This window comes from Catharus ustulatus, chromosome 8 (genome assembly GCF_009819885.2).
Source record: "Catharus ustulatus isolate bCatUst1 chromosome 8, bCatUst1.pri.v2, whole genome shotgun sequence".
NCBI lineage: Eukaryota > Metazoa > Chordata > Aves > Passeriformes > Turdidae > Catharus > Catharus ustulatus.
In genome coordinates, this window is record NC_046228.1 from 22,769,655 (window position 1) to 22,792,804 (window position 23,150).

The 23,150-nt window shown below is 37.9% G+C and overlaps 1 protein-coding gene across 43 annotated transcripts in view; it reads right to left on the reverse strand.

Annotated features, from left to right (window-relative positions):
• Positions 1–23,150, reverse strand: part of KCNMA1 (potassium calcium-activated channel subfamily M alpha 1) — a 440,583-nt gene that overhangs the window by 23,119 nt on the left and 394,314 nt on the right. For 24 of the 43 annotated variants that reach the window (XM_033066068.2, XM_033066067.2, XM_033066041.2 and 21 more), the window contains 2 exons: positions 4,587–4,700; positions 1,266–1,396 (listed from right to left, as the gene is read on the reverse strand). In XM_033066068.2, the coding sequence (XP_032921959.1) occupies positions 1,266–1,396; positions 4,587–4,700 (245 nt within the window). Of the gene's footprint in view, positions 1–1,265; positions 1,397–3,799; positions 3,884–4,586; positions 4,701–23,150 lie in introns of all 43 variants that reach the window. The other 19 variants (XM_033066042.2, XM_033066032.2, XM_033066050.2 and 16 more) reach the window with 1 other exon arrangement.

The following is a 23,150-nucleotide window of genomic DNA, read 5'->3' on the forward strand; positions in this document are numbered from 1 at the left end:
AGACATTGACTTAGATAATAATGGGAGTAGATAAACAGCTCTAAGTAACATTTGGAAACTTCATGTTAAATTATTCCTATTTATAATGTGAATATGCTAAAAAATGTATAGGGATTTTAATTAGAGAAGATACAGAGTTTAGGAGTCCTTGCTTAGGTTTTCTGAATTTGTCACATCTACAAATATTGTAAATAGCTTTCAAGAAAAGCATTTTCTGAGGTTATTGGAAACTCCTAGGGCATTAGAATAAAATTTTATCTGTGTAGACTCATTTATCTGTGGATGGAACATATGAAAAATACAGCAGGCAAAACTAAAAAATACAGGTACATAAATATGAAATACAAATACAATAATAAATCATAAAGATCATTGTGAATTCTCCTTAAAAGCATGAAGTTTCATTCTGAATTCAGGTGAAGGTCAGACCTGGCTCCTTTACAGAAACCTACCTGCTCATACACAGTGTTATTTGGGGACTACAACAGACCTGTGCCAGCACTATGGGACTTTATTCCACGAGCTCAGAAAGCCCACACTCAGATTTTAAAAAGTCTATATCCTAGTCTATATCTAGCAGAGTTTAAGGTCCCTCTGAAAGAAGTGTAGCTCACAAAGAGCAAGACTGGTCTGAAAACTTAGCCAATATGAGGAGGATGAAAAGGAGCATGACCGAGGGGTTTGCTTCAGAACTGCAAAACAAAGCCCTCAATGTAGACATAACCAGAGGCCACCATCTGCAGTTTCTGGCATGCACTGAAGCTCTGATTCACCAGAAAATTCTTAGGAAAAAGAGGATAACCTCTCTTCACACAAATAGAGTTCATGAGATGTGTACAATGGCTTCCATGGAGTTCTATCAGCGTCCCCCAGCACTCATACTCAGAGAATTGCTCATAGCTACAGGAAATTAAAAGCTCAAAACACAGTTGGTGCTGTCTGACAAGAATGGTGAGCACAGGGACTGACACACTGCATTAGGGTCTGGATTTTAGGCAGAAGAGACAACGTTTTGTGGGAAGCATGATCCTTAAAACCTGAATGAGACTGTTTCCTTATAAAATTGTGGACTCATGGAAGTCCTAGATATCTCAGTTATGGTCTCTGTGTCCAGCTAAGAAAATAACCAAGCTTAGGTTCCAAAATTCTCTTGACAGCTAAGAAAAAAGCATCTTCTCCTGCCTACCTGTGCAAAGCATTCTACACTTTCACACTCTTTCACAACAAGTCTGATAGAAGGGAATGAGAAAGATTTGTTTGCTTACTGCGCTCATGAGAGAGTCCAGCACGCTGACAGCAAAGGCAGTTCCACATGCAAAGGGCTGCGTGAGGTACAGTTCTGTGTCGGGATCATCATCATCATCTTGGTCCAGGAACTGAACATTTGAATCATTTACTGAAAATAACAACAATAATATTAAGGGTAAAATCGAAAGGTGTTTCTGGGTCACCAGCATGTGACCTTACACATCACACAGGCAAAGAAAAAGAAACGGCATGTGTCTGGAAACACAGACTTGTGTCTTTGACGTCACTGAAAATGAAATCAGGATGGATGTGAAAATGTGTGTTTAGAAATCTGTCGCTCGTTATCTTGCTCATAAGAGGTGACACTCTTGTTCTTGACAGGTTCCTATCCCTTTCCTGTAAGGCAGCTTCGTGGCACCATTGCCTGTGCTCAAAATGAGATACATTATGCTCTTGTGTAGTGAGACACTCTCGGTATGTTGGTGGGTACAGTGGCTGAGGCTGTATGCATGCATAGTGAACTGCTATCACAAGATACAAAGTTAGAACCCCGTTGTAAAATAAAGGCTGTCAATAAAACTCTGATATAGCCCACAGGCATCTGTTAGATGTGCTGCTGTGATTCTTACTGGAGTGGTGTTAATGCACTTACAGCTCAAAAGAGGATAAACTGTCCCTTTAACATGCATCTATCTGAATGAAGGAGCAGTTATTCTCTTGCAGCACTGCCTTTTGTTCAAATATTCGTCTCTATAACTTCACTTTCTCAGCCACGAATTTTACATTAGCCAGTGTGAAAAAGAATCTACATCCGGCTGTCTTAGAGAAAAGCCCAAATAAAGCAGTATTTGTCATTTTGACTTTGTCTGGCATTTCATTGTCACAGTTAAGCTCTTTGCCTCCAACTCATTCCAACTAAAAATAGTTGTTTCCTTGAGATCAGTGTATCAAGTGGATCATATTTCATGAAATATTTCATTTCCATATTAGTCTCCCTCAGGCATGAAAGCACAGACTGCTTAGCTATGCCACTGAAATACCCTTCAACTTACTAAATGACAAATTAATTTCAGTTCCCATGCAAGAAAGGGAAATGAAAAACTTTTTGAGCATTTGAAACTGCACACACTGACTATATCCCTGTTCCCCATGTGAATACATCTCCTGAGCCAACCCAGCAAACTTTGAAAATAACATGAGAACTGCTGTTAACTTGATCAGATTTCAGCTCTGGACTTCTTAAGTAAGAACAATCTTCTGCCTGCTATTCTGATCTTCCTTCTCATGTAGTTTCAATCCCTCCCATACAGTTTTCTTGTACATCCACTCCTTTTCCAAACTCTCTATACTACTGTGCTTGCTATGTTTAGCTTACAAAAACATGGATCACTGCAGAAAAAACCTCATGATAGCTGTCTAAATGAGATGAGCACAGAAATTAAAATTCTTGCCTTTGCACTCCCTGATGCAATTGTTAAAATGTAACACCTCAGTACTGTAATGAGAGAAATGTTCTGTCTTGGGAATCAGAAGACTTTCATCCAAGAAAACACCAGGATCCACAATACTTCTTCCTTTAGTACAATACCTATCAACTTAATCTCCAGATTCTTAAGGAATATAGTATTTGAAAGCATGCTGTATCATTTCAAAATGTACTTTTTGAACAGTTTGTACCCTCAGCCTAATTTCTAGCTGAGAGTAGGCACTATTGACAGTAGCATTATTTTTTCACCTCCATCTGGCAGACTAATACCTGACAGACACCGTGCGAACCATGCATGGGGTCAGTTCCTGAGCTACTACAAATCTATTGTGAATTCTGAAGTGTGTGTTTATCCTCAGTGTCTTTATCTTCCCGCTGCAAGTTAGCACACTGGGATTTGTGGCCAGGAGGGCTGGGTTTGCAGGGGTGGTGCTGTGCCATAGGGAAAAGCTCATCAAACGCTGCTCCAAAGGCTGGTGAGAGCACTCTGTGTTGAGAGGGAACCATGCAGAAGCTTGGCTGCTTCTTTACAGCTTCAAAACCTGAGCTTCTGAGAAAAAGTCTACTCTACAAAAGAAACAAAAAAACAGCTTGAAGGAAAGTATGATGCTTGGGGTTTTTTTCTGGTATCTTTTACTTCTTCTTGGACTTCCTGTGAAAAGCTGCTAAGGCATGTCCACCAAATTGACAACAGGCTGAAGTAACAAAAAAGAGAGAGAAAGAAGAGAGAAGAGGAGAGAAAAATTGGTGTTGGAGAGTGAGGGCCAGGGAGGTGGGGACTCAGGCCAAAAAAAATGAATTGGTGAGAAGGTGCTATGAAAACAGCCGGCAGGTCAGACGAGTGTGATCAAAGGTTTACTGATGCTGCGTGAAATAAAAATCATTAAGAAAGACCAGAACAAGACAGTCAATTTCAACCAGAACCACAAATAAAACACATTCAAAGCAGTGCCATGAGGGTAGCCCCTCTGATACAGCCAGATAAATAAAGGAAAAGCTGATGACAGTAAGAACAACAACAACAGAAAATAAGACAGTGATGTGAAGGAAAAAGGCACTTCTTACCCAGTTCAGTTATCATTAGAATGTGGGTTCCACTGTTTTTTTCCTGACTGATTGAAACCAAAGGCAGAAGTTTGCCAGGCTTAGCTAGTAAGTAAAGTATTTAGGGGGGAAAGAAAGTACAGAAAGAGAATAAAGTAAGGGAAAAAGACAGGTAAGGCTCTAAAAAATAAAACTGAAAAAGAAAACAGAAGGACAAAGGACCACAAATCAAGTTTGTATTTGCCATGAAAAAAACAGAACAGCTTCTGCACTTCACATCACACCACTTGACAACATAAATACCCACAGCTAGAGTGGAAATCAGAGTCTAGTTACCTACCATCATCGTATTCTCAGGAGTGAAATATCTCATACTATTACACAGAGTTTGGTTACACATGATTAAACAGTTTTGGACCATGAAGAAATAAACAAATGGCCTCTTACAATTGATTAAATGCAGAGGAAATATCTGTTTATACTTACTCTGGCCTTTTTTCTTTTCTAACCTCAGCCCAAAGACCCCTGCTTGTTTGTTACACTATGCAAAAAGCATCTTATCTGATAGAATATTTATTTAAGAAAATGGAGAAAACCCAATGGAGGGAAATATATTTCAGTTATTCAAATAAAGTGAACCAACTGTTACTAAACTTTCTTTAGAGAGAGTAATTCAAAACAGTTATCAAAAGAGAAAGCATAACAGTGTAAGATACAGTATGGGTAATTTTTCTATATCTGCATAACAAGGAAAGTGGGAAAAAGACATGGGAATGTACATGGAAGGATAAATGTTAGCTTTTCTTACCTAGCTCTGTTATAATAGGGATGTTGGCTCCTGTTGTAATGGAGGGTTGACGTAAAAGGCCATGGACTGGACTGTTGTCTGGAGACGTCCTATCCATCCCAGGGGGTGTAAAGCCTAAAAGGAAAAGAAAGAAGAGAGAAAACAGAGAAAGGTTACAGAGGAAAAACTACACCCAAAAAAAAAAAAAATCCTGAAGCAAACACCTTTCCTTTAATGGCAAAAAGAGTGGTGCTGGTAAATGGTAGTACAACCATGAGGAACAAACTGCTTCCATTAGCCAGTTTTAGGTTTGATCAGAAATCAAGATTTAAGATTATCTAACTGTTTTCCAAGAGCATTACCACCCAGACATGGTAGGGGTTTTGGAATTTTCATGTGTAACATTTATAATATGCATTTCTATGAGGATTACAATTGTAGGAATACTGGGATGGAAGGGTCCATTCTAAAAGACAGAAAAGATAGGATGAAAAGAAAAAGACATAAGTTTTCAAATGGTGTTTGAGAGGATTGCTTGAAAAGAACTGGAAAGAGTGACAATCTGAAGGAAGCAAAGGTAGGAAAAGAAACATGTTGGAAGTCAGTCACAGAAATAAAAAATCTGGAGACCAGCAATATTTACCTTTAAAAAAAGACTTTCCAACCAGATTCTCTACAGTTTGAAATTGAGCTCTTGACATCGAGCATTTTTAATCTTTTTTTTCCTTTAAACAAAAAATACCCAGGTAAAACCTTCTGGAGTTTGATTGTAAGTACTGAAAAATAGGTAATTATACAAAAGCCCATGCAATAGCAGGACTGGAAATTCACTACTGAGACTAATGCATTCCATCTCCCTAGCCCAGTAAAGCTATAGAAAACATGGGAATGCTCATTTAATGCATATAGACCAATACCAAGGCAGCATTTTTAGACAAATATTTGTCTGCTAGGAAAAAACTGAGCCAAGCTTACTTTAAACCACACTTTGTTGTTTGTTTTTGGGTTTTTTTTTTGCCATATTATTCCAAACTCTTTGACTTCACACCTGACATCCAGGGACAGACTCTTTCGGTCCATTGTCACTAGTTTTGAATTCTCCATACACTAATTCTCGGCTAATCACAGCTAAATTAATTCCTGACTATTCACTATCTTCCTACAGTGTGGAAGCTGTTTCGCTCCATTAAATTCATTGATACATTCACCTGTTACTGAACTCAGAGGAAGATGATATGATATTATCTACCTTACCTTTCTTCAATCTGGGGACCAATTTAAAAACCAGGAAATCTCTAAACTAAATTGTAGCTGTTAGTATATTATACTGGTTTTATATTGTCTTAAAGTTCTCTTCCAGTGACAATTACATCACTTTTAAACAGCCTCTAAACTACAAGGAACGCTATATCTGGGCTTCTTGATTTAATGGGATTTAGTTTTCTCTTTTCATTCATCTATCCCTATGTTTTGTCTGTATCACTTAGATAATATACAGGCAATAAAACCAGAATCACTGGGAAGAGACTTTATTAGCTCTGCAGAAGGTACTGGTATGAATTTCATTCTATCATAAGAAAACTAGATGCAACACAGTGATTGTACAGACAGAACAGCTTAAAAAGGGAGTGCAAAGTCTACAAAGAAATTCCTCAGGAGAAAAGAAATGGATATGATATCTTCAACAGGCTTGCAAGACGAAAGCATTGTCAAACAGAAACCTAAGTCATTAAAGCAGTTCTATACAATATTACCAGAGGATACAAAATCTTTAGAAAGTGTATTTCTTAGAGGCAGCCGGAAATGTTAACAGTCAGTCATGTAATAGCACCTGTTGTGCTGAACTCAACAACCACAGCTTGGTGACAGAGAGCTGCAGTCCCAGGAAGTTTGGGGTTGCAGATGTTTCCTTGTATCTGGCACTACAACTGAGAGCTGTTTGGCACTTTGAATGTTGTCATGCCTGAGACTCCTCAGGCTCACCGAGTCTGGCACAGGTCCTTCAGTCACCACCTCATAAGTCACAGGTAACACTGACACTCTCACAGCAACAGAAAAATTAAAGTGGAACTCCATGCTATATGAGGACAGGTGGGTGTTAGTGTGACACCTCCTTCTGCAGCAGGATCCGGTGTTTTAAGTCTTGTATTCTGCTATGGAATGAATTCTTTAGGAGATGTAAGATACAGCCTTTGTCACGTTAGAAAAAGCTCAGGGAGCTGCAGACTCCAGTTGGGCCCCCTGCTGAATTACAAGTCAAACTGGCAACAGCAAGTCTTTCCATGTTCACTTATCTAAGAGTGAATAAAACTAATACTGCTCTCATGCACTCAAGGGACTGTACTGCTTGGGAGTATCCCTAGAGGCTCTGCTTCTCCCTTTATTCCTGAAGCCTTTCTCCCCCATCTCAGGATGCACCACCCAAACCACCTCCCAGTGAATCAGGTCCTTCAGGTGGTATGAGCACAGCAGCATTTCCCTACCAGTTAAAAGCAAACTGCAGTAAGCTAGTGTAACTCATCTAAATGTGCAAGCTCTTCTTGCCTCCCCTTCACTGCAATGTGCACACACACACAGACACCACACTCTCCATGGAAGGCCATTTGTAGCCACCCCTCTAACCCTCAGAATATTTGTCTTCCTGGGATGGTGTCAGCAGATTGAAGTAAATGTGGCAGTTTTGTTAGACACAGACTGTCAGAAGCTCTGTAATTGCACACTGCACACATAGTGCATTCAGTCTGAAATGCAGGAAGCATGTTAAAGGGATTGTGTTTTCTCCTTGAATGAAAAATAGACTCATGACTTAATATTTTTCATCCTACTGTCTTGAAAGATGTGAGAAGTATCTGATAATTTAATTTCCTTGCTTGTACTTAATTCAGACGCTTCTAGAAATTTACTTTTAATACATATAAAAATCTTGGAGTATTTTCAGGGAAAGGAAAACTGGCATATTTGGGGATTTTGTGTGCTTATACTTGGAGTCACAAGCCATCGAACACCCTCAAGACACATTCCTGCTCCCAAGTCACAAACTAATTTCCATACACAGGCTGTCTATTTTTTTCCTCCAGAAGAGAAAACAAACAAACAAACAAAAAAGTGCAGGAAACTAACCTGCTTTATCAGAACTTTCATTTAAAGGCATGAAAAACTACAAGTGACAGCTGTGCAGATTCAGTGAATGTGACATTTTTGAATTTCTTCAACTTGACAAGTAAACACCTTAAATCGGTAATGCTATATGCATAATACATGACCTGTATTTTGACATCCATCATCAAATGCTGACTTGAGAAAATACAGGTTTGTACGTCAAGGAATAGCACCCATAAAGCAGGGAGAAATTCAGGTCACAGGGTATTAGGAAAACTCTATTTCATTACAGAAGCTGAAACAAGCTAAGGCATCAGATTTAAGATCCATTTTCAGCTGTGAAAAGATTCAATTCCTCTGCACAGAGCATTCATTTAGAAATGACATGCTCTCCTCACAGCCTCTTTTCATTTTCCTTTTCATATTCCATTTTCTCCTTCAGTCCCCAAACCTTGTTCCATTAATGCTCATAAAAATCGTAAAACAGGGCTGATAGTTGTGATCTTACAAACACAGCATCTCCTTGTTCCACAAACAACTGAAGGAGCTCTGGCTAAAATTGCTTAACAGGAGCAACCTCTACAGCAAAACTGACGTGCCTTTGCAAGCCTGAGCACAGTGCCTGTGGAAGGAAATGCAGTGACAGTGGGGGGACTTCTGGAGAAGGGAATTCTCTTTGCCAACAATTAGGGGTAAATCAAAATCATATCAGTTCTAGCAGTCACTGCATCCAATACCAAACTGCTGTACTGGGTGAGTGGTTGACTTTGTATCACTTGAATTTTGGTTTTTTGTGGCTTTTTTGTTTTCCTCATTTATTAAACTGGCTTTACCTTGTGAGCTTTTTTCTCACTGTGGGACTGAGCTGTCAGTCACAGTCAACCCACCACCACTGGCTATAGTGATAATCACTACAACATAGAGCTGTAGAATCATTTAGGTTCAAAGTGACCTTTAAACTCAGCAAGTGCACCCACTAACCCAGCACTACCAAGTCCCCCACCAAACCACATCACTAAGTGTCACATCTAAATGTCTCCTAAATACCTCTAGGGATGGTGACAGCAACATTTCCCTGGGCAGCCTGTTCCAAGGCTTGAAAACCCTTGAAGTGAAGAAATTTTTGCAAATTTCCAATCCAAACATCTTGAGGCTATTTGCTTTTGTCCTTCCATTTGTTACCAGGGAGAAGAGCCCTGGGACACCCAGCTCGCTTCAACCGCCCTTCAGGTAGCTGGAGACAGCAGTAAGGTCTCCTTTATCAAAATGAGGAAGCTTCAACAGGAGGCAGCCCACCCCTGTCTGTCTCTGAAACAAGAGACTGCCAAGCAAGATTTAAGAATATCATGGCTCTGAGAGGAACAGAGATTCTGGTCTCCTGACATGCTCCAAATCAGGGAGGCCTGGCAGTCAGCAGTCACTACTTCTCTCCTGGCAGCCCAAGCCTTCCTGCGAGGGAGGGACTCCCATGTCCTAACTCCTGCTCTGAAGGAGTTTGAGCCTCCTGCAGTTCTCTGCAGAAAGTTGATGATTGTTCAATGTCTTGATTCTGAGCAAAGAGCATTTCCCAGCTCCTTCTAAGATACTACTGCTCACAGAAGTAGGTGAAAAACAATCAATTATATCAGAGGCAAAAATCTAAGTCTTAAAGATGTTCTCATCTTCGTGGAAAGAGAACACAGGGGAAACTTCTTCCCTAAGAGGAGGCAAGCTCTTTTTACCAGGGGATGCAGTTGATTCCCTGTTGGGTTTTATTTGGATATGTTTTCTCTTATATTTACATACATCTATGTACGCAAACCACGGGACGGGAATGTTGGAGCAGCTGGCTCTAAGCTTTATTCCATCACAATCATCAGTCTCATTTTACAGAACCAAGCACAGGAGAAGGAACAGCTTCAGCTGCTAACACAGCAGATGAAGTTCTCTTTGTTACAAAGTCTTTTAACTACTTTCTAAACAACAGCATAATGTTAAAAGCTGACAACCATTTGCTCAGGCCAATTAATAAAGCCACATGTACATCTTGCTTTGAACAATGCTTGTTTGCAATAGCTAAAAACAATGGATAAGCTTCATTATTAAGCTTACATATTTCTACTATTTTGTTTAACATATTTTCTTAAGGCCTATCTATACAGCTCACAGTCTTATTATTTCTTGTCCTTGCATCTTTAGTATTCTTGCATGTTTTCATTCTGAGATTTGCTTTCACACAGCCTTCTGAGAGTTTTATACCTTTTCCATTTCCCACACTCCCCTGCTCTGAGCTCAGCATGGCCAGGTGGCTACAAAACCTCACTCTCCCTTACAAAATGCCACCTGCAAAGGGATGAGCAGCACTGGGCTCTCTGAGCCTTGAGCCAGGCTGACCCGTGGTGCTCCCAGGGAGGCACTGACTGTCTCTGCAGTAATCTGCAGATGTTCTGAGATCCACACTGGCACTATGAAGAAGTTCAAAATGAAGGAATGCAGGCATGGCTAGACATGCCTTCTTTCCACTGAAAGCAACACCAATTTTGCTTTGCTCAGGTGTGAGCAACTGGCCTGACAGCCAAATGATCTGCTGATTGTTCTGGCCATAAAACACTAATTTTTGTTTCTTTGCAGGTCACTTGACTGAGTAATGTCCCACAAAATGCAGGAAAGCTTGCCCTTCATAGCAGTAAATATATTCTTAAAGTTTACTGAGGGGACCAATAAAGGTTCACTGGGGTTTTTAGTGTAGAGAGAAATTTGTCTTGTGGATGTGCACTGCTTCTGTTCCACTGACTCCACCAAGACCCAGATGGGCATATTCTCAAAAATGGATTTTTATGCTACATTTATCAGATATCTTCTGTTCTTAAGAACCATAATGGATCCTTTAGGATTCTCTTCCTCTTTTTCTCTGTCCCCTTCTTCTTTGTCTCCCTTCCTTTTCAAAGATATTTTCAAAGGCATTTTACTAAACTGGAACTCTGTGCATGCAGAAGGCACTATCCCAAACTAAAAATCCACTTGGCAGACCTAAAGGTTGTGGCCTTGTTATTAAGGCACCTGTAAATTGATAGTGCCCTTTAAATAATGCTATTTGAGGGAAAGATGTCATGGCATTTACCGGGTGATATATGCACTCAAGTCCTCAAACATAATTTAAAAAGCATATATACATTCAGCTACCTCTGGTTCACCTAAGCAATATGAGACAATAATAATATTTTGAGCATATATGAATAACACATAAGTGGTGAACTGCCAAACACACCCCTGACAAGTTATCATGCAGAAATATGGGACAAGTATTTTCATTAAGCAGAGCCAGCCAAAAAGAAATAATTCTCAAAAAGGACCTCACAGTTGTATCCCTTTGCTACTGTTTGCTGACAATGTCATTAATATTCCTGTGAATTCAATTGAATGATAGACTATACCTGTTATTCTCCAAAGTAGAGCCCTTGGGTATACCTGCAAAGTTCAGCAGCAGTCATGCAGCTAAAGAGCTGCTGACATTCATGGGAATCTGTTACAGCCATTCAATTTAGAAACAATTCTAGCTTCAGTGTCCCATAGGGTCTGAGACAGAGAGTTGTAGTTTGGCCTGAGAACCTGGAAATCTTAAATTCTGGCTTCAGTTCTGACTTTTACTGCAATTTGTGCTGAAGATCTAATAATGTCTTGGAGATTATCACTAAGGGTCTGGAAAAGGAGAGGAATGTGGGAGACCAGATGTGACTGCGTAAGCTCCCAGCTCTCTCAGAGAGAGAGAGCATCTCCAGACATGCTCCAGGCCCAAACATTGGCCAAGTTAAATCTACAGAGAGAGGAGGCTGAAGAAGGATGTCTTGCTCAACTCTAGCAACCCTCTAATGCTTTGGTACTGGAACAACACCTGGAGCTTTGAACTCTGAGAGACAATGTCACAGAGAAGCAGCTGCCACCTTCCTACCAAGAAAGTGCTCTTCTCTAATGTCCCTTTGTTCACTACCTGCTGAATTACAGAAACCTACAGTGAAAATGTCCACATCAAAGCTCCACTGGAAGCACAGGGCAGTGGGATCAATGCCAGTTTCCGCTCCCCAAAGTGTGAGATCCATCCCTGGATGAGTTAGTGACCCCATGTGCTGAAAGTGTAAATGATTTATAGGACTGCTGGTTCTTGAGCTGCTCTAACAAGGTAGGATTAAGCTGTAAAAACAAAGATCAAGAGAAGGATTGGAATTTCATCATCTTAAGGTCTAGCATTGAATCACACCACATTGATTCCATTTCAATTGTGAACAGCATAATATATTAGAAAAGTGTAATATTTTAAGACTAGGGCAGAATCATGTATAACTTAGAAAGGTTTGTTCATAGGTACTTATATAAATCTTTTCCCAGTTTAAGTGCCCTTTTGAGTTTTACTATCATAGACACCCCAAAAACTGAAGTCCACCTGAAACTGCCTAGTTTTTTTGTTGTTGGCGTTGTAAGAATTCTTTCCCTTCACAGAATATTATGTGGTAATTACCCAAACCCTAACTCTGCCAAGGTTCACCACAGGCTTACACAACCCAAAACCACCAAAACAAATAGGCTTTCATTACTAATGCTTTGCAGAGCACAGCCTTAATGTTCACTTCTTGCTGTTTTTCTCACTCTAAGTAAGATAATATGCAGTTACTAGCTGTAGCACTTCCCTCAAGTATGCATGAATGGAAACTCTATTTTTCTATACAGTAGAGTATAGAGATTTAAATTAATTTTCCCTTTTTCAGCTACTTTCTTCACAAACTTAATTTTTTAATTGTTCCTTTTCTCCATTTACCATTTAATAGTTTTCTACACTAGGTGCTTCTAGGGCACAAAGTTGGTAGCATCTAACTGTAGCACAGGTTTGCAGCTGAAATGATTTAGTATATAACAATGCCAAACTCCTTTCAGTTTAATCATTAATCAACCCTGCATATTTAGACCTCAGGCAAAAATAAATACGCTGAATAAAAATTATCAAATAAATTAAGTTATATTACCTAGTTTAGAGAGACAGGTATTCAATAACTAGAAACAAAATGGAAAACTCACCACTAAAAGTGATATATCTGCATGTTAGATGAGCTTCTACATTATGTCATTACATCAAAAAAAGCAATTTTTTCCTTAGTGTAAAAGGAAGAGCAAAGCCAGATATCATAGGAAGTAATCAATTAAAATATGTGAAAAAGAAAAGTAAGTGTTGTCCAACATCTGATTGGCAACTACTGAAACATAAATTAAACAAATTTCCCGTTGCTGCTTATGGGAAAATTATGCAGATTAGAATTTGATTAGGTTTATATCATGAGACTCAATTTGGACTTTTAATCTATTAAGCTCCAATAAATGAGGCATCTGAATAGCTCCCCTGAGCAGCAGCAGTAATAACGACAGCAGTCATTTCTCTGACAATTTCTTTAGCAGACAAATCCACATCTTTAAGTACAATTACTTTGTAACTTCTACAAAAAAATCAGGTGTTTGCAGTGAGGAAATGGATACATACAAAATGCTTAAACAGACATTTTATGATAATCAACATCTGTCACTCTGTTCTAGCAATATTGTTTTTCCATCAACTTGGACTTACTTACGGTCGACTTCATGGTCTGTGTGGGCTAAATACTGCCAGCAGACTTGCAAATTACTCAAGCTGGAACTGAGCTGGAAACCTATGGTAAAATGTCATTAATTTCTCTACAGGCTGGGTCAAAACTGAAATCCCACATTCAAGGCTGTCTTGGGGATCAAAGATTGAGCTGTGAAGGCTAAAGCCCCATTTTATCAAAGAAATCTGAACTAAATTCCCACTGCTGAGCTTTAAAACAGGTTGGATTCAGATCAAGACCACCTCTAATTTATCTGGCAGGTATGCTTCATAGCCCTCCTGCATATTTCCTGCAGTCTAATCTATTTGCAAGTATACAAAAGCTCCTCTTCTATATTACTCTATATTGTAAAATGCAACTCCTCAAAGCCTGCTGACTAGAGAGCACACTGTGCACATGTCCTGTTCTGCCAGATTTTACCAAATCCTAGAGAAGCTTTTAGAGGGCAGGTTGTCTTATGCACATAGTCAAGTGCCAGTTGGCAGGTGATTTGAAAAAAAAAATAAAAGTATTTTAAAAGTTTCAGGGCATAATTAAATGCTCATAGTGAAGGAACATGGATCATATGTGAATTCATGTGCGAATATATTTGCTTTACAAGAGGCTTTAATATGGAATTTAATTCTGGCACTAAAGCTTTCAGTGTGCCACTACAAAGGTTTTCTGCAAGCCAAAACTTTTTAACAGGACTCCAAATTGAACATCATAAACAGAGAAAAAAACCCAAACTGAGTCATGCTCTTTGTCATTCAAATACTGCCTTTTGTAGCACACAACTTCAGAGTAGCATGTCTGTTAAAGACATCTTTGTACATATCACGTATGAAAATGAGTATTAGGTTGATTTTAACTGTACAAGTCTATATAACTGTAACTCAACCAGCTTCTCCTTGGAAAGCACAATAAATCACACAACCTTTTTTTTCCACTGCTTTTTTTTTTCCCCCCTCACCATTTAAAAATCCCAATTACAAACTGCACAATTGTGGAATCAGGAGGAACCTGAAGTAGATCTCTAACTGAGTATTCTTGAATGATGTACCAGTAGCAATATGTTAGCTACTGATAATACCTAAGGTTGTGTCAGCAAAACTGCCAGAAGATCAGCAGTGACACCACTGGTATCACTGGGCTCACCCAATCTGTGAGGTGTGGGATCCCCTGCTTCAGTCAGAATCAAGAATTCAGAGAGCAACTTATGCCTCTGATGCCATATCCAAAGTATACAGTCAGCAGAGTAAATGAAGAAGTATTTTTCTCAAATATATCAAGAAAAAAGAAAAGGTATTCAGAAAACCAATGAGGTAAAGTCTGCTCTTAAAACAAAAATTCTATTGCTAGCTCTACACTGTTTTGGCTCTCTGTCTTTCCCCTCCTACAAATATTACAGTAATTTCATGAATACAAGCTGCAGCAATTAGACAAAAATTTTGGTGGAAACCCGGAAGTGTGGTTAATATTTGGGTGTGGCTAATTTATGAACAAAAATGTGATAGCTGCCTTTACCTAGTATCATACCAGTCCAGTCCCGAGCCGAAACAGTTTGAAATCCATGGTTTCCCGTTGCTCTGATGATGAACCAATCAGAGAACAGCTTATTGCCTGCCTGTGGATGGCGGCGTTACTGAGGGGCGGGGGGTGTTATCGGGGTGAGTTACCTCGGCAGTTCGATAAAAGTGTGTGATATTTCTCTGTACTTTTTAAAGTGTTTTCAGTCTTGTGCGGCTGCGGGGCTGGCTGGGCTCGCAGGGAGAGGGCTGGGGGAGCCGCTCAGCCCGCAGGGAGAGGGCTAGAGCGGCCGCTCGGCCCGCGGGGCTGCGAGGGCTACAGCGGCCGCTCGGCCCGCGGGGCTGCGAGGGCTACAGCGGCCGCTCCCCCCGCGGGGCTGCGAGGGCCAGAGCGGCTGCTCCTGTGCCAGCACGGAGATGTGGCTCCGCTCGGAGCTCAGCTGCCTGCCCGCGCCGCTGAGCGGCTGTTTAAAGGCAACGCGGATCCATTGGGAATGCTCGCAAAATGACCACACTATTGTTCCTGTCTTTTTCGGCTTGTAAATAAAGGGTGTGTCTTTTTTCACTTGGAAACAATGTTTCCGAGGTCGGCAGTAAGCCAGTAAGCCCCGGCGATCCCGCGATTGTGTTACTAAATGACGACTTTGTGAAAGTTCACGGCGAACTAAAGTGCGGCTAATATTCCGGCTTATTTATTGACAAAGACATCAATGTTGCCAACACACCGGATATGCGGCTTATACTCCATGCGGCTTGTATTCGTGAATTTACTGTAATCTTAAAAAGAAAATTAATTCCTTATCCTGACAGAATGAAACATTATTTTATCAGTTTTTTCTGAAATCTATAAGAGTTTTGCTTACCTCTGACAGCTCAAATGTCTTTTTCTATTTAAAGAAGTATCAGAAGAAGTGTGTCTACACCAGTTCCTTATTTATTTAATTTATATGGGATCCAAAACCCACTAGGCTAGCAAACAAGCTGCTAAAGACAATAATAACAGTAAAATGTAATGTGGTATTCTTTTAAGTAGTGAAAATTAAATGGCAATCATAAAATGTATACTGCAATATCCAGTGACAGTACAGACATCCTAAAAACTTCCAGTAGTTTTTTGTGGGGTTTTATTTGTCTTCTTGTGGTTTTTTGGTTTTTGGTATTGACTACTTATTATCATCCATGCATTTAAATACTACTTTAATCTCTACAAACACTTAACGTATTAAATTTCCTATCCATTATTGGTTAGTAGAGTTAATTGGGTTGATAAAAAATAAAATGTTCTCTTTCTTGTTTTAATTTCATTAGTACCAATATCTATGGAAATAGCTTTTCTTTCAATTAGGCATTTTGAATATTTCTCAGAGTCTTTAGTCTATTTATTATTATTTAATAGGATTTTGAGAATAAATATTCAAGCTGCAATGTGGACTTTTGTTGCTAGTGAGGTAGTTTATGAAGTGGTGATTTTGGGCTAATCTAGAATAAAAATCTGCAGATAAATTGTAAAAGCCATGTGATACAGTGAGCAAGTTGCAATAAAAAAAAAAAAACCTAGACACAGTACAAATTTTTAGAAGCACTCTGTCTATATAATTCAGTCTACATCTTCCACTGAAAATGGAAGAATATGTCCAGACAGATGAGTTTACATTGCCATTAAAGAACTGGAGATTTAATTAGAAGTTAAAATAGAAACAATTTGCAAATTATTGAGGATTTACAACAGATATATACAGTTTCTAAAATACGCCGCTGAATATGGAAAACAAAATTGCTAAGCACCTGTTCTGAATTTGATTTTCTTTACAGCATAAACTATTTCTGGGCAAGCTCACACTTTGGCTAATAGCTGAAGAACAAAGAAAAGGACTAATTATAGTTGTTAGTCCTAATAATCTGTTCTCAAACCAATAGGAACCAACGTTTCCTCAGGCCCCACACTACACTGCGTGATTGCAATCTCTTCTTTCTTTTTGGAGGAGCTATTCCTGTCCTTGCCTGACTTGGAGGTGCATTTCTAAGTCACAGAACAAGCAGACTGGCAGGAGCTTAGGAAACCCTACATGGCCATCCAATCCTACTATAAGCCTGTCTATGCATTTAAGAAAAAATTCTTTCCAAATCAAAGAAGATATATTTTGTTAACACCGTAGGGATACTTTTTCTCTCACTACTAACCAGTAATCATACTCCTAAATTAGTATTTACAGTGTTTGACAATTAAAGTTGAATACAAAATTTAAGCAAGCAACCAAATTTCAAATCAACATGAAAGGTGAAATCTCCATTATACTTCCACAGGATCTACTTCAAAGTTCTAAGCAAAGCTTGCAAAAGATCACATATTGCTATGATGTTACAGACATTTTATAAGATCTTAATCTTGTCTCTCAATAAGCCACTACAAAAATTCCCATTAGCCATAAACTTATGTGTTGAATATAAATAAATTACAATAACTAGTTCGGAACTTTTTTCAACAAAAATTCCTACCATACTACTTTACAAAATTAATTATTCACTTTTTCAGCTCTGATTTGTTCAGATGTTGAAAAACTGCAAAAATACATTATTAGGAGCACAGCAGTATTGACACTCCAACAAAGGCTATGCCTCAAGTCAGCCTGAATATCCCATTCTAAAGATGCTGAAAGAATTAGCAGAACTAGCAGAAGCTAATGAGCTTTTAAAAAATGCCTAATATGGAAAGTCTGGGCTGTCTCATATTTATTCAAGGCCATCTTAAATTAACAAGTCTGTCTTGAAAAGGGAATGCCAAAAATTTTAAAAATTTTATCTAAAGCTATCAAAGTTCTGCAAATCACTAGCAGGTGATAGATTCTGCTTTTCTGCTTTGGAGATCACAGCCTAGGATGTAACTGGAAAGAACAAAAATCTTTCTCCTGTAATGCTATCAGACTGATAAAGTCTGCTAGATACTGATGCTTTGTATCTTCCACAGTAAAGCAAAAGCAGTGACACTGATCTCTGGAAAAACCCCATCACCTTTATGAATATAAATAACCATTTATTAAGCAAACAATACGTAGTGAAGCAAAGAAAGACACCAGAATTACGCTCATGAGACTGCCTGCTGTGGTACATTGCTTTCAAACTATCTTGTATTCCTGTAATATATTATCTATATGTTCCATTTTCTTGAAGTTATCTTCATAATCAAGATGCTATCACAAGTATCGTGGGCACTGGAACTATTTTTAATTTTCATTTAAAGAGCAATTAAAGAAAGACAATGGATACACAAGATAATAAAATAAGTGATTAGCAGCATGCAAATGACATAGGCTTAATGATAATACCCTGTTCTATTCTCCAAAGGGCCTGTTGAGAGAAGCCCTTCCTACATGTGGTTGTGCAGCTAATGTGCCTCAGCCTACAATTACAACATTGCTGACACCATTAACCACTGAAACAACATCACTTCATGAAATCCTTGTTGTCTCATTAAAATGCAAAGGGTCAGGTAATTTACCAGCATTGTGTGTCTACTTTTGTTGTGGGTAATTAGCAAGCATTACCCAGCAAGGACTCCTACTGGGAAATAGTTAAACTGAGAAATATGTAAAAGAATTTTTTATATTTGATAGGAATTTGAAAGATTTAGAATTATAACCTCAACATACGTTTGTATTCAAAGCCATGAAACACAGACCTTTTACGCATTTAATGTCATAAGATTTTTATGGTTGGTTATTTTTGAAAATTAACTTCAAACTTTTGGTTTAAAAATTTTCCTTAGTATAATTGGACCTAGATATGCATCTTCTTATGCAATTAAGAACTTTTAGAAAATACACAGAGGGAGATGCAAAACACCTTAGAGCTTCTTAAGGACTTACATATGGTTTCTTAAAAATCACTTTTTTTTTTTTTTAAGTTAAAACACAGAGGCTGGTGCAGTTCATTCTAATACACATGTCCCCTTTTGTCTTGCTAATTGCAGCCTCATATTTCTATTTAAGGGAACCTTGATAACATTCAGTATCAGCTCACATCTTATCAGGGAGCAGAATGGTCTCTTATTCTTTAAATGGAAGTTTTGGAACATAAAACACATTCCAATAAAAGAGAACAGAAAATTATGAATTCATTAAACTACTTTGGTATCTTGTGCTATATATAATATTTATATTCCAACTACTGTAAAATATGCTTTAATATCTTTAGGCAACTCTAAGGACTTAAATATTTATAAAATGGCTAAAGATAAAGTATAGCTCTCTTATTCCTACATACAGATGATGTAAGGCATGCAATCAAAGACAATAACACTTTCAACCCATTTGTCATCTTAAAGGAGCCTTTCAACTTCAGATCCCTTGTGTGCAATCTACATAAGAGTTGTTGCCTACATAGGCAACTCCAGAGGAGCTTGCTCCTTAAAAACTACCAAGAGTGCTATACTTCACATAAAACAGGGTTTTCTGAAAATGGAGACAAAACTATAAATTTGCAGGGAAAACAGCTCCAAGTGGGGCTTCAAAATACTGCTGTATTTATCTCTGGGACATCTGGGAACAGGAAGCATTTTGATTTAATATTTCATAACATAGAGGCAATTGCTTCCTTGCCTGGTGTATAATTAATGCTCATAAAAAGAGAGCTTTTTTTTTTTATTCCTCAGCATCAGAAATGCACAAAATAGTACACCTTCATAATAGGGGGTTTGCTTTCGAGATGTTGAACAGCAAATAATAATAAAATTGAGTTACCATAAATTTATAACAATTTTGGGATGCTTAAATATAGCCTAAGTGCGAGATGGGCTATTTGATGTACTATATTATCTACCTCCTTCATCCTGTTTTATTTTTTTCTGGCTGAAGCAGAAGATATCTTAAAGCCAAAAAAGAAGAAGCAATTGAAAAACTTAAGGGTATTTGGGCTAGGACCTTACAGCATTTCTCAAATACAGAGAAATTGTATCAAAGGAATGGGTCTCTCCAGCCATTCATCCAACACATTTTTAGTGTTTTATAAGCAACAGAATTGAAACCCCTCTTTTCTTAATAGATTTTCTCTCATTCCAGGAAAACTTTGAGAGAGGTGAGAAACTACTTTGTATGCATAATTCCAGCAGGCAATATTGGTGTCCCTGTGCAAGGAAAGGTACCAAAAATGTGAAGGATGCTGCATGGGATCCTTCCTGTCAAGAGTTTCATGTGAAGACTGGAAACCCAGCAAGGTCCTACCAGGTTTCTACAGCTGCTGGTTTCTACAGCACAGGAAAAAAGTTAAGTGAAAAACCTCTCTCCTACCCAGTCTCTTTAGTTTATTTAAGTCCAAATCTTGCAAAGACCTGCACATAATCTAACTTTACACAGGTGGACAGTTTCATTGAAGTCAGAGAGATTTATTAACCTGTATAACATTGAGCACATAAGTTTTGGAACAAGCAAGGCATCAGATTGTAAACTTGCCAGGGCAAAGGCCTTATTTTATTCCTGTATATATCAGGACTATGACAACAAGCTCTTAATTCCATCTAGGGCTCCAGTGTGCTACCATAAAATAAATAACAGCTATCAGCTGGTCCATCTAGTTCAGTAGGATAAGAAATTATGTGCATGTTGCAAAAAGGTAATACTGAGTTATTTATCACAGTGACCTGATCTTCAAAAATTGGACTATTTTTTGTGAGTAAATAGTGATATGGGACATGTCTGACCCTCATCTCATTTTTCAATTATTACCTTCATTACTTAGGATGGTCAGCCTTTGTTTTGAAAACAGCTAATAAAATCAAACTACAACAAATACTTTAATATTCAGTTAGCTAAAAACAATCACTCAACCAAGTAGAAAATTCTATTAATTGGATTATTGGGCTTTTTTGCAAAAACTGATGTTAACAAGGAACGTTCAGAATCCAGTACAAAAAAAATCCTTAATCAGGCATTAACTCCTACACTAAACTATCAATCCTGCAAACCAACAATGCTGATGTCAATGCAAAAAAACATTTTTGAAAATGTGACTGGTAGGACTGATACTGTCTTGGAGAATATCTTTCAAAACATCTGTGGGAATTAGGTAATTATGAGCTAGCTTTAAGTATAACAAGCATTCTGCAGTCTAAAAGACATTGATATACAAAGACATGCAGGAATCTAAATTTGAAAAGAATAAAGCTAATGTTACAGCTCACTTTGACACTTTTAAAACTACCCCAAATCTTTCACTTTCTGCCACAACTATTCATTTATTTATTTTTAATATTACATCTACATTTAGCATTCAACATTTACTTATAATCTTTCCTTAAGTGGTTAAGTAGCTTCTTAAGTTCTGCAATTATTTAGTGCAGCTAGAGTTTCATTTTCTGTATTTGACAGTAAGGTTCTTTATTCCTATGTTTTCATGAAATACAACAAATTAAACATAGGAAACAGTGCTGGAGTTGCCACAGAATACTGAATTCCATAAAAAGCCTAAAAATTAACTTCATCTATGATTATCCAAACCTATATTCTGAAATATTAACTTTAAACCTCACGACTATAAATTAAGAGAAACAAGATTCAACATTCATTTAACCTCCCCTCTTTCAGGAATAAAGCTATTGCTTTGAATTTATAAAGTCTTCTCTATCAGCATTAAAATACAGTTATCTCTGAAAATGGCACAAAACCTTTGCTAACAAAGCTTTTCAGAAGTATTTATCCTTTCCCCTTATTTAAGATTTTTCTCTCACTTTCTGAATCCCAATAATATGGTTGTTCTGCCTTTTGCTAACATTTCAGAGATAAAGTAATCAAGATTCATTGGTCAGTAGAGGTAGAAAAGAATGTATTATCTGCAAGCACAATGGAAAGCAGATCTCAAATTAATTTTAACAAGAAATTTCTTGCAGCAAATTGTGAGACTAAGTTCATAAAACTTTGCAATGATATAAGAATTAATGACCACATTGTGAAATAAATCTTACGAATCTCTGTGGCTGTTTCTGTCCTTTCAAAGTTTAGGACAGCTCCAACAAAAGGTGATAATGAAGTCATAAGTGATTTTTGAAGGAATTGAATCAAATGAAATTAAACTTGTACAGGGCTATTTTACCTTGTGCAATCTGTTACACTTGAATGTTGGTGGGTAAAATTCTGAGTATGCTTACTTGATTTTATAGGATTTTCCCCAGAAGAATCCTGCCAGGATGTATGAAATGTATTACCCATGAGTTCATCCAATCTTCATGTTTTTCCCTTTATTCTTTCTTGTTGGAGGATCTATTATGAGAACTGTAAATGAAGGCCCTAAAAAGATCTCTCATGTGTTGAAATAGTGTTCCTAGGGAAAATTCTCGTAAGTTGAAGTCATTCAGAAAACAGCTGCAATTGTTACTTTGCTGAAATACATCTACACTGCTGTACTGTGATCTGTCTTAGAATGTCTATGGACAAAATGTTACTATACAGCCTCCCCCTTCTGTACTTTAGACCTGCTTGGAGCTATAAGATCACTTTTCTTTATTGTTTAGTAAGTGTTTTTTAATGAAATGTACTGCTCTTATTATATAGGACTCAAAATAAGCTCTAAATCACTATCCAATAAAAGAAAATTATTGAGTTGGATATCTAAAGTTACTACCCAGAGGCTACTCTGGTACAGTATTTATAAATCTCTAAACAGTTAGGTATAATTGTCTTTCTGGGTTTTGGGAAGAAAGCCAAATAGCAGCTTTAGTTACAACTGAAGATAAATATTTTGTGTTGGGCCATGTTCATCTGGTGAATAAAATAACAAGTAAAATTCCCACAAAGTAGGACTCTAAGAAAAAATAAAATAAATATGAAAAACTAGATAGGAATAGTCAATAGATGATACTTGAAGAAGAAAGGATGAAAATGTCAACAAAATGAAGGAAAGGAAAATTACTGGAGGGCTCCCAACTTAACAGCCAGAGCAGAACCCATCACATACTCAGTCCTCCTGGGCACTTTGGAAAAATGTTATGGCTGAGGAGCACATGTTATGACTGTGGCTCTAATATTCTCTGGTCTGCTCTCCAAAATACTTCTTGATGAAATAATCTTAATTTCTGTTTGGGGGAACAGATGAGAAACAGAAACAACAGTAACAACCAATCTCTGGTACCCAGGGGTGACCTTTTTCTCCAACAAAAAAAAATACCTCTTTACAGATCTTTCTAGGAAGACAATCAGTCAAGATCTATAAGGGGAAATCAAGATAAACACAGGCCTTCCTTGTCATAAATAAAAAATTTGGTTGAGTTTATAAATAATTTTGTGAAGAGGTGGGCCAAGCTCCCACTTTACAGCATTCTGAACTTCAAAATCTGAAGTATCTTAATGAAACAATAGTTTGCTGCAGCTTCAGTGGGATTCACTTTG